The following is a 12,229-nucleotide window of genomic DNA, read 5'->3' as shown; positions in this document are numbered from 1 at the left end:
AGTTTCCCTCCCTTCTAAAAAATTAAAAACTCATCATCATCCATCTATATAAAACCCCAAACAACCGCCATCTCAAATCACAAATATTTCAAATCTCACATTCTCTCTTTCATTCTCCCTCTCTCTCTCTCTGATTTTTCAATTTTTTTCTAATGGCACGAACAAAGCAAACTGCTCGTAAGTCAACAGGAGGAAAGGCACCAAGGAAGCAGCTGGCAACAAAGGCCGCCAGGAAATCCGCACCCGCAACCGGCGGAGTCAAGAAGCCACACAGATTCAGGCCTGGAACCGTCGCTCTCCGTGAAATCAGGAAGTACCAAAAGAGCACCGAGCTTCTCATCAGGAAGCTTCCTTTTCAGAGGCTTGTGAGGGAAATCGCTCAGGATTTCAAAACAGATCTCCGTTTCCAGAGCTCTGCTGTTGCCGCTCTTCAGGAAGCCTCTGAGGCGTATCTGGTTGGACTGTTTGAAGACACGAATCTGTGTGCGATTCATGCTAAGCGAGTCACTATCATGCCTAAGGATATGCAGCTTGCTCGTAGAATCCGTGGTGAAAGAGCTTAGGGTTAGGGTGTCTGTTAAGTATGTTTTTGTTTTGTTTAGTGGTGATTAGATCTGTGTAAGGGTTAATGGTATGATGTGAACAAATGATCTGGTTGGTAAAATGAAGTTTGATATGTTCAGATATGTTAATTCCTGTTATTGAAGTTCAACTGATTTTTATCTGAAATGTGATATTGTTATGAATAAATTTTGGGATTAGAATCCATAAATTTGATGCCAAACACAAATTGGTTAAACTATGGCAGAGAAAGTAATAATTGAATGGTAGCCCTCTTTAGTATGCAGATCTGGATACAACAATTTGTAAATATTGGAAAACTGGTCTAAAATATAAGAAAGCTAACATACACTCATGCTGCTTACCTTTGAAATTGAAATCACATCTCAACTGAAATGCTTTTAGTTACAAAATGGAATGGGTTAAAATGTTATATATATATAGGAGATGTTAAAGGTGAGATAGGTAAAAAGTGATTAAAAATTCATGTTAATAAAAAATGGGTTAAACATCGAGAATTTTTCTTTGAAATCACATCTCAACGGAAATGCTTTTTGATTACAATGAAGTGGTTAATGGGTTGAATGGAAAGGAAGAATGTGTATAAATTATAAACGGTGAGAGGAAAAAAGTGATTAAAATTCTTGTTAGTGAAAAATGGATTAAACATTGAGAGGTATTCACATCTGTTAAAAGCTCTAAAGTTTATTGTTTAAAAGAAAAGGGTATCATTTCAACATTCGTTCAGCTATTTTTTTTTTTCTTGTGACGTGTACTGGTATTGTTTTTGAGAGCACTAGCTTCCAGCAAAAGGCTGTGATGACTGGTGAGTGATCCATGTGAAAGTAAAAACAAATCTAAATAGAATCAGGCACAAAAAATAGCACCATGAATTAATACTCCATAATACAAGTTCACATTTTGATGAAACTATAAATCATAAATTTGAATGTATAATGAAAATCATGTAAAAATAAGAATACCAATTATACTACGAGTATTGCATTATACATGTCTTGATACTATAACCTTGAACCTTTGTCATTCTCTAATACGAGTATTATATTTTCCGTGCAATACATTCTGGAGTAAATTTATATTAGTTAACTAACTATAAGTACTTTCTTTGTTTCTTTCCAAATATTTTTTTCATTGCAAGTTTGCAACATAACCACATATTAGAATAATCAAATGGGTCAAACGAGTAAACCTGTCACATGGGCAAACCAATCAGCTAAAAAAAATCTGACTTGCAATTTTAGTGGTATGAAGGATAACTACAACTTTATATAGAAGGCAGTTGTACATTAGCTTTCCCAAACTTGTAACAACACAGCACATACACAAAGTTTCTATTGAAATGTCTAAATAATTATCATTCAAGTTAATGTAAACATTCTACTCTTCTGGTCTTAAGAGATTTTGATCCGTGTATGTCATATTTATATGCTTGTAGCCTTGAACAACCATGGGGCACGTGATTCAAACTAAAACAAAGAGTACTAATCTAAATTGTAATCGGACAAGAGCTACTCATAAAGTCATAAACATTAGAAGTTAATCGATATTTGAATGGATATTGGAGACTTTAGAAAAAACCTCTAGTTTAAGTCCAAAATCGTCTTTTGCAACCTGGCTAATATGTGCAGAAAGATATATCTCCATCTCTTGTCAAAACTAAACATATATACAGAAAAAGTGTATGATGAGAATATTACTTTTATTAATATAAATCCATGAACGTAATGCACAAAATGTTAGAAAAGTGTCTGCCTTGATCTTTTACCCGCCCCACCCATTTTGCCATTCTTAATTATGAGCAACTATATAAGCTTACCAAGCTCGGTGATGAAATTGACATCTTAACTTGGATTCCATTCTAATATGATTATTAACTTGGCTTCCAATTTCCAAACTACAGGATGAAAAATGTTTAAGACACGTGAGCTATTAAAACCATAGAATATACAGTGGTATTTGCCACAATAATTCTGTTACATAGCAAACATGTTAAACGACAAAATATATCCATTTGTATCTGCAGAAGTACTTTATACCAATAAAGCCACAGATTTTGCATTTTGTATACTTAAACATCTACTCTTTCGATCTTAAGAGCTTAATTGATCCGGGTATGTCATATTTATATGCTTCAAGCCTTGAACAACCACGGGGCACACGATTCAAACTAAATCAGAGGGTCTTAATCCAAATTGTGATCTGACAAAGTATAAAACCATGAACATACATGCCCAAAATGTTAAAAAAGTGATTGTTTTACACTTTTACCCGCCCCACCCATTTTGCCATTCTTAATTATGAGCAACTATATAAGCTTACTAAGCTCGGTGATGAAATTGATATCATAATTTGGCTTCCAATCTTATATGATGATTCACTTGGCTTCCAAACTATATGATGAAAAGTATTTAAGACGAGTGCGCTATCAAACCCATAGTATATACTGTATGACTTAACACAGTAGTATCAGCCATAATTATTCTTTTAGATAACAAACATGTTAAAGGACAAAATATATCCATTTGTATCTGGGTTAGTACATTAAATCAATAAAGCCATAGATTTTGCATCATATATCCTTAACGTTTAAGCACTCAACGCATTACATAGCAGTATAGCACTCACTTTTTGGGTTCTTTGAGTTAAAAAACTATGTAATCGCGCATTGCAGGTCTATTAGCTCATCTGTTTCATTATAATTTTATCAAGTCGATACGAAGGTTGATCAAATCATCTAAATCACAAGAAACATTGAAATAAGAACCAACAAGACACCACTATTTCTTCAAAATCCAGATGACTACTAAATAATACGAGGTCAGGCTTTAAGACTTTAACTTGTTATATTGTTTATTCTGATTTAGTTCAATTTGAGCTCAGTTTGATGTTTTCTTAAACTTTTTGTAAAACAAGTGTTTATTTCAAACACGTTTGTAGAACTAGTACGTCAATAACATTATATGTAGAATCAGTATACATGACCTTGTGAAAGCCGGTCCATGACTAGCAAGCAAAAAACTTACTTTGCCAAACCTGGCCTTTGGTCTAGTGACTGACTAATTTCTACTACAACCGCAGTATACGTAAGAAAAAAGCCTCAAGGCTGGGTTTCCAAATCCTGGTCTTTGCGGTGTCACCACTCACCCCAGCAAGGTGTACTCTTTTCATGGGTGGGTTCCTCAAACCTGGTCTTTGGTTTAATTGGCAGCATATGAACATAGCCCAGGTTTCCAAAAGCCAGGCCAGCCGACCGACCGAGTTGGGCCTCCATGTCACAGAACCTTTCTCTAGCCAAGAATCCCATTATTGATCGAATCGAGGCTTATGCTTACCCATACTAGTAGTAGAAAATGCTCGAATTAGATGTACATACGCCTTTCCACACCGCCACATGATTGATCAGTTATACTTATTTTACCAATTATTTTACAAATGGGTTTAAAAGCACCCTTCGTTTCCAAAAGCTTTGTGTTTTGTTTCAGAGCATCTTTTCGACTGAGAGACCAAAGATTACAAAGTATAAGACATTGTTCACTACCTGAAGACACGGACAGTAAGTTACTGGGGAGGTACATGAACTCTGGAGATTTAAATGGATGCTGATCATATAGTGCAGCTAATACAATGCAAGTCATAATACAAAACTAACAAAAGTCTTTTATACTTGAATCAAAGAAAGAAAAATGATCTTTTTATTCATTTTTTTGTGTCACTACTACACACCTTCAATTAGTATAATTCTAATGGATGAAAATATGTTATGTAATGTAACTAAAATAAGCAGGTGATAACATCAAACTTTTAGAATCTGTGAAATCTCAATAACCATCTCTTATAGACATTAAATCAAACACTTGGAGGGCGTCATATTGGAATTAGAAATAAAAACCAAACTATTTATAAACCAATTAGCCCTAAAAATTATAATCACGCAATCCAAACACAAAAAGTTGTAAATATAACAAAGCTTTCAATGAGATTCATATGAGCAACATTAAAATACAAATCTAATTAACTAATTTAAAGGATACGATTGCCATACAATTAGTTCATTGAACGGAAACCAAAAACATATAGAAACAGATCTAAGCTCTTTCACCACGAATCCTACGAGCAAGCTGCATATCCTTAGGCATGATAGTGACTCTTTTAGCATGAATCGCACACAGATTCGTGTCTTCAAACAGTCCAACCAGATACGCCTCGGACGCTTCCTGAAGAGCGGCAACAGCAGAGCTCTGGAAACGGAGATCCGTTTTGAAATCCTGAGCGATTTCCCTCACAAGCCTCTGGAAAGGAAGCTTCCTGATGAGAAGCTCGGTGCTCTTTTGGTACTTCCTGATTTCACGGAGAGCGACGGTTCCAGGCCTGAATCTGTGTGGCTTCTTGACTCCGCCGGTTGCGGGTGCGGATTTCCTGGCGGCCTTTGTTGCCAGCTGCTTCCTTGGTGCCTTTCCTCCTGTTGATTTACGAGCAGTTTGCTTTGTTCGTGCCATTTTAAAATTTTTGAAAAATCAGAAAGAGAGAGAGATTGAAAGAGAGAATATGAAACTTGAAAGATTTGTGATTTGAGAAGGCGGTTGTTTGGGGTTTAAATAGATGGATGATGAGTTTTTAATTTTTTAGAAGGGAGGGAAACTGTGGAAATTTTTTGGAGGTTGAATGTGTGTTTGTTTCTATTCATGTGAACCGTTGGATTATCTTCAAATGGACGATCAGGATTATAATACCACGCGGATTGTGATCCGGATGACATCTTTTCCACCAATGATAGCTTTCAATTTGTTTATCTAACTTTTCCAATTTTAACATGTCTGTAATTGTTTTTTATTTTATTTTAACATGTCTTTAATTAATAATTCGCGATGCTTTTGAATGAAAAAAAAAATAAGAAAATGATATAAATTTTTGCTAATCATAAAAAGTGTCATCATGGTTGATATATAAAGTTTATAGTGTTAATAAATAGGAGTAGTTAATGGTTATTATGTTTAGCTAAAGAAAATTTTATAAGAAAATTTCATGTCATATCAATATTGCATTTTTTTTATAATTCCGTTGTTTCTTTATATCCATTTTAGTATCTCTTTTTAATTTAATTTTAAATTATCAATTTTTTTTAATGATATTAGTTTAATCATACTTCTAAATTGCAAGTATGTCTGAGATGAAACTCAAAACTTTTGAACAATCCTAATAATTCATCCTTACAAATATGGGAAGTGAGACTCAAACTCAGGTGAACCTCCCAAGATCAAAGACTTTACCAATGACCACCAACTCCATTAGCTAAACTTTCAACATTTACATTAATAATAAGTTTAATAATTAAGCTTCTAAACATTATTCGGAGCTTGTTAGTTAGTATTTAGTTATTTACCATCTTTAAAGTTACGGATAAAATGCAATAAAATGTTGTAAATATAAAAGACCGCCCTCTAAATATAATTTTGATTGTCAGTATTCTACTTTCTTACGCCCTTTTTCATATTTCTGATACTATGAATAATTCGCTCCATGTGATAAAACAAGCTAGTTTCTATATATGTAACGCATTACAAAACTTAAACACAAAAAATTAACGATTACATAAATCATTAGGTAAAAATCCTCTCGATTTGTAATTCATCAAATTGGCCATGTTCTAACAATTCAATGTATCATGATAAAGTATGTCAATTAACAGATTAGCATTTCTCATTATTTTTCTTTTTCTTACAACTTTTAGACTTGAGTGATTTACAATTTATGATACTTATTTTTGTAAAGAAATTCTGGTTGATTAACTTTTTTTGCTTTTAGTTTTTTAGAATTTTCTAGTTGAACATTTGTATTTTCAACTTTTCATAATTTTTTTTTTCCCTTTCAATTATCTTAGCTTTGCATCTCTTTTTGAAGGGTTTTTTTTCGTCATTGTAGATCTGATTGTGATTGAAGAATTTATTTGAAAAAAAATATATAAATGTTTGTAACAATAGTTAGTAGAATTTTAAATGTTTCGGGCCAGATATCTATAGGTAAAATAAATAAGGTTTTAAACAGTTATACAAAAAAAAAAAAAAAAACTTTTGTGTTTTTGTCTTGACTCGTTGCCCGCAAGTCTTTCAATTAAACAAGTTTATAACAAAAGATGATATGTCATTCAATTTTGTGTGTATCGAATGTTATTTCGTCATTGTTAACATGGTTACAACTTACAATAATTACCCAATATTGATTTTAAATAACTATCACATCATTGACATCTTATCGTATGGGTACCCGCACAATGCAACGACGATGGCGACAACGGATAATGGTGGTGGCGGTAGTAGTAACGATATAGTTATTAATCTAAAAGTAAATGATATAAATGGTAGTGTAATTATTTAATGGTTAATATATATATATATATATATATATCTTTATAAATAAGTTTATTAAGATTGTTATATAGATATAAGGTGAAAATATTTAAATTAATGAATAAAGAAAAAAACGCAATGCGGCGGCGGCGAGTACCGGCAACGAATGTTATTTCGTCATTGTTAACATGGTTACAACTTACAATAATTACCCAATATTGTTTTAAATAACTATCACATCATTGACATCTTATCGTATGGGTAACCCGCACAATGCAACGACGATGGCGGCAACGGATAGTGGTAGTGGCGGTAGTAGTAACGATGTACTTATTAATCTAAAACTAAATGATGTAAATGGTAGTGTAATTATTTTATGGTTAATATATGTATGAATGTATCTTTGTAAACAAGTCTATTAAGATTATTATATAAATATAAGGTGAAAATATTTAAATTAATAAATAAAAAAGAGAGATAGTTTGAATAAATATGGTTGAAAAATATTTTAGGGATATTTTGGGTAAATTTAGTGTGTGAGTTGAGAATGCGTTGAAAATGAAGGGTATAAAAAGGAGGGGAGAGCTAGTTTGTTTTATAATGGAGTATAGATTTGTTTTTTAACTAGAATGGTACTCGCGCAATGCGACGGCGGCGAGTACTGGCAACAACAATGGATGGCGTCAGTGGCGGTAACAACAATGGGGTAGTAATGTACTTATTAATGTAAAAATAATTGATTTAATGAGGGTGTAATGTAATTATTTTAAGAGTTGGAGGGATATAAGTTGTAGGTAATTTCATTAAGGGTAATAATAAGTATATTAGATATAGATATTTAAATTAGTGAATAAATGAGAGGAGTAATTTAGGTATTTCAAAGGCTTAAAGTTAAAAAAATGAAAAAAAGATGGTTTGTTTTATAAGGAAGTATAGATATAATTTAATCTTAATTTATTGTAATGTTTATATTCAAGTCCAAAGCCCGAAGGTCAGCTACACATTTGAACACCATGGTTAAACTCGATAGATATGAAAATTTAGTTGAATAGTTTGAAATCGTACTTGACTTAATTAAATCTTAGTTAAATTCAAGTATTTTATAAAGGGAAAATGATTCATAACTTTATCTAATATATTAAAAAATTACAAATTAAACCTTTAAATATGATAAACATACGTAACATTTCTTGAATTTTACATAATCTCCTCTTAAAATACACTTGTTTTATGTAAGATGATATTGCATGCTTTACCTAAACTTTGTTCTTTTACAAATTAGATAACTTGCAAATAGATTTGACTCGATTACACCGTAGCTATATACCCACAACTATAAGAGTGCATTATCGAGTTTTTTTTTAAAGGATAGGAAAAAAAAGGATTGGAAAACTTTTCTATTTTGCATTCTTGAGTTTTCTTTTTAAAAGAAAGAAAAGGGGAAGAAAAAAAAACATGGATGTTTTTGAAGTAAAAACTTTCCTCCCATTTTTGGGAGGATTTGGATGGAAAACTTTTAAGTTACGTGTATAATTACTAATTTACCCCTATTAATTAATAACAACTTTATAGGAAAAAGGACATAATTGTAAAATTATAACTTTTTTTCTCCTTCTTTTATTTTCTTTCTATCTCAAGAACACTATTAATTTTGTGTTTTCTTTAGTTTTTCATGTAACTCGAGAATGCCTTTTTGATATATAAATTTTTTTCTTTTCTTCCTTATCCAATCTTTTCTTTTCCTATCATTTAAAAAAAAACTCGAGAATACATTGTAAATAGCTTTTAGGAAAGGAAGTATGGCTAATTCACGTCGATTTTTTTCTTTCTTCTTTGAATCGTGAACACTTGCGTTCTTTTAACAAGCACAAAATTCTTAAAATATGGTGATTTTACATTTCGGTAATTAATCACAAGATGAATAATATTTTCAATGAGTAGCAAACAAATTTCTTGATATTGCTTGAATCGTAAATCAATGTTTTACCGTTGTAAGCAAATATACAACTCGAAGGTTCCTTAAAAACTTCCCACATAAAGATACACTCTACCATTCTTAAATTTTACCATTAAGCAAACAAAAATAAAAATACAAAGATTTTCAAGAATATGTTGCTTGAATAATAAATCAATTTTTTTTACCATTGAAGCAAGTATGAACGTGAATAGTAAATTAATATTTTACCATCCTTCAAAAGAAAGCATAAAGTGCTCATCTGCTTAAATCCCTTTTCAACTTCACATTTCTAAGACAACATTATATTGGGTACCATGCTTTCACTCGTCTACAAAAGCACCACGAATTCATGGCTTATAGCCAAGGAAAACTTGTGACTCAAAAAAAACAACATAAAGGGCTATCCACCATATGATAATGATGTGAGACCACCCATTGATAGCTGAGTGCAATCCAATGGAATTGAAGTGGAAGTCACGGCCCATGGCTATCCCCATCCCTGTCTCCTTTCCTTCAAGAACAGGGAAGGGAACCTACCTTTCCCACGACACGACAAATCGACATTACTAGTTGCATTACATGACTAAACTAACCCACAATCACAGTGCATCTTTCTAAAAATAGAAAATAAACCATACCCGGAAAATATTGAATACTATGAACCATGGATGTCATCTTCATATCATTATCTTTATGCACTTTCAAGATCCAACATCAATAAACTTTTCACCACAAAAGATCATCATACCATGAACATCATCTACTATTCACGATATGGGTCATTCTGTTTCGTAAAGCATAAACAACGATATAATTATACATAATTGTGTCGTCCCAAACAATTTTTTGAAAAGACAATGAAGGAAGGATCTCTGTCTTTGTTTTTCAATTCCCCCTTAATAGATAGTAATATGTAGTAATGTAGATACAAGCAGCACAAGATGGATCATGATCCATACATAACTTATGATCATTTACATATATGGTGGTCTAATAATGATGTTGCATTCTGATCTTATTCTTATAAACAACCTTGGCTACTGGTACTTTAGAATGACTATACAATTGGCTGAATGTTACATAACAAATGTAAATTTCTTATTCCCCTAACTCATTACTAAACAAATTCCTTCTTCTTCTCGGGCTACTTCCATTATATATCATGTACAGAAGCGAAACATACCTATAATTACTCGTGTTATAGTTCCTGTTTATGTGGACATGTACACCTAGCATGACAATCTGAAAGTATCTGAAATGTTACAGAAAAAAAAAAAAGACTATATAAGTGATATAATACAGGACTATATATACACCATATATCATACATTAGTGACTTGTTTCTCATAATTGGGGAATACCTCAACTTGTTTCTGAAGTTCTTTGATATAATCCACAGCCAAATCCAACATGTCTGCTGTGTTTGTTTGCTGCAAATATCAAAACCTAAGGCCTTAATCTTACAACTTAATTGGCATCATATATACTAATACGAGAGGTTGAAAGAACTAATAATCTTACCTTATCCATATTGGGGACAAGATCTTGCAGCCTCCTCATTCTTTCACTAATCCGTGTCCGCCTTACCTATACGATGAATATGAACAAAAAGAAAAACAACAATTTTTATCTTTTTTGTCATAATGTACAAGGACATAATTTTTAGACGAGAACTTAAGTGATTAATGAGTGATATTAACCCGTTCGGCAATGCTTCTTGGATGAGTAGCACAACCCCTTTTAGCCCTGCTTCTTAATGGCACATTATCTTGAAACTGCAATAGCTTTTCCATTGCAGACATCTCAGTCGAACTCGTTGGCAAACTAAGCTGATGAAACAAACCATTTGGAGATTGAATTCTCCCTTCATCATTCTAATCATCAAGATAATCAACAATCAGACTCAGGCTCAAATTAATTACAACCTAAACAACTTATATCAATAATATCAAAACATCTCCAATATTTAACCTGATCTTCAGATGAACTTATTCGGTCACTTTTGCCGAATTCTTTTAGAAATCGTTCGGTTAACATTGTTGATTCGTCCCAAGAAGCAACAGGGAAGCTGGGATAACCACCATTATTGTTATGGGCCACGTTTTTCCCCTCGTTTTCAGGTATACGAGACAATACTACTCTAGAAGATGAATGTGAACCCGATTCGTAACCCATCCTACTTTTCGACCTGTTTGAAGTCGAAAACTTATCCATAGGTCTCATACCTGAATACCCTATAAAACAGTAACATTCAATACGTACACTAATTGCAAAAAAAATACAAAAATAAAATTCATATCATGTATACAAAAATTATAAAGTACCATTATCCATATTAATGTTTTCGAAAAATTCAGCTGGCGAACTACTTTGACGAATAAGATTAGTTGGTGGATCCATTAACATTACCGGATCAACCATGCCCGAGCTAGAGCTAGAGCTAGAAACACCCAAATTACTATTATTATTATTATTATTATGAACAACTTGTTGATGAGATGGAACATGGTTTTGATACATCATATGTTGTTGTTGTGGTGGTGGTGAAAATGTTACTTGTTCCTGTTTCATAGAATTTATATCTTGAAATTCGTTACCTCGATATTGATCACCATTAGACATGAATCTAGATAAAATGCGTTCTGTCTCAGGGCTAGAAGCCCTGGGGCTTAAGAACGGATTAATATCCTCGTCTTCATACAAATACGAGAAATATGAACTCGGTGCTGATCTGTATCGTGTTAGGCCCGAGTTCATGTTTTGTTGTGGCTGTTGTTGTTGTTGATTGTTCCGGAAATCCGCATCCATTATTAGTTACTATAAGTTGGAAGTTTTCAGCTACAAAGTCTACAAACAAAATTTTACGTATGAACTCAAATGATTTTTTAGAGGCTTAATAAGTTGTAGAATTATAATAATAATTTCTGGAAAAAAAAAAAAAAAAAAGAAAGAATGTAAAAATGTGGAAGGAAATAAATCAATAATAGTGGCGGAAAATGAAAGGCAGGGGATTGAAGTTGAAAGCAGCCATTTTTAGATTTTTCGCTTTTTCCGGTTTTGTCGGTGTATGAGTGCGTTGCAGCCAATAGGGGAAGAAAAGTTGCTTTTACATTTTCTAGTGTCAACTTTTCAATTATGAGTATTATTATTGGCCACTTCTTCTTTTTCTTCTACCTCATGTGAATACTACGAGTATTATTTTGGATAGTATTAACAATAACAATGTCATTCTCTTGTTTCATTCGACTGTATTATCTAATCTATGAAATATTAACATGTCATAATAACCGGAAATTACGAAATATCACTATGACGATCGACATTGTAAGACATGTTAATTCAATCT

General features: G+C 32.5%; 3 protein-coding genes across 4 annotated transcripts; 1 reads left to right on the top strand and 2 right to left on the bottom strand.

Annotated features, from left to right (window-relative positions):
• Positions 1–77: 77 nt before the first annotated feature.
• LOC122605275 (histone H3.2) lies at positions 78–729 on the top strand. Its single transcript, XM_043778184.1, has one exon. The coding sequence runs from the start codon at positions 153–155 to the stop codon at positions 561–563; it is 411 nt and encodes a 136-aa protein (XP_043634119.1). The 5' UTR covers positions 78–152; the 3' UTR covers positions 564–729.
• A 3,806-nt stretch (positions 730–4,535) lies between these two features.
• On the bottom strand, positions 4,536–5,156 carry LOC122602736 (histone H3.2). The gene has a single exon (XM_043775325.1). The coding sequence runs from the start codon at positions 5,076–5,078 to the stop codon at positions 4,668–4,670; it is 411 nt and encodes a 136-aa protein (XP_043631260.1). The 5' UTR covers positions 5,079–5,156; the 3' UTR covers positions 4,536–4,667.
• A 4,683-nt stretch (positions 5,157–9,839) lies between these two features.
• Positions 9,840–11,826, bottom strand: LOC122603450 (transcription factor bHLH130-like). 2 transcript variants are annotated; one of them, XM_043776158.1, is made up of 6 exons: positions 11,208–11,826; positions 10,855–11,117; positions 10,584–10,757; positions 10,405–10,470; positions 10,245–10,313; positions 9,840–10,163 (listed from the first exon to the last, which is right to left on the bottom strand). In XM_043776158.1, exons 1-6 carry the CDS (start codon positions 11,689–11,691, stop codon positions 10,113–10,115), a joined length of 1,107 nt encoding a protein of 368 aa, XP_043632093.1. In that variant the 5' UTR covers positions 11,692–11,826; the 3' UTR covers positions 9,840–10,112. The 2 variants fall into 2 exon arrangements, with proteins under 2 accessions (XP_043632093.1, XP_043632092.1); XM_043776157.1 differs by having other exon boundaries at positions 9,840–10,135; positions 11,208–11,820.
• Positions 11,827–12,229: the final 403 nt, after the last annotated feature.

This window comes from Erigeron canadensis, chromosome 6, assembly GCF_010389155.1.
Source record: "Erigeron canadensis isolate Cc75 chromosome 6, C_canadensis_v1, whole genome shotgun sequence".
Classification (NCBI taxonomy): domain Eukaryota; kingdom Viridiplantae; phylum Streptophyta; class Magnoliopsida; order Asterales; family Asteraceae; genus Erigeron; species Erigeron canadensis.
This window is presented reverse-complemented; position numbering and strand designations above follow the sequence as displayed.

Bases quoted from the DNA above. Each gene is read 5' to 3' on its own strand.
- LOC122605275 (XM_043778184.1), top strand. From the start codon at position 153: ATGGCACGAACAAAGCAAACTGCTCGTAAGTCAACAGGAGGAAAGGCA.
- LOC122602736 (XM_043775325.1), bottom strand. From the start codon at position 5,078: ATGGCACGAACAAAGCAAACTGCTCGTAAATCAACAGGAGGAAAGGCA.
- LOC122603450 (XM_043776157.1), bottom strand. From the start codon at position 11,691: ATGGATGCGGATTTCCGGAACAATCAACAACAACAACAGCCACAACAA. The intron at 11,118-11,207 runs GTACTTTATAAT...ACTGTTTTATAG, and splicing joins AAACATTAATATGGATAATG to GGTATTCAGGTATGAGACCT. The intron at 10,758-10,854 runs GTTAAATATTGG...CTTGATGATTAG, and splicing joins TAAGTTCATCTGAAGATCAG to AATGATGAAGGGAGAATTCA.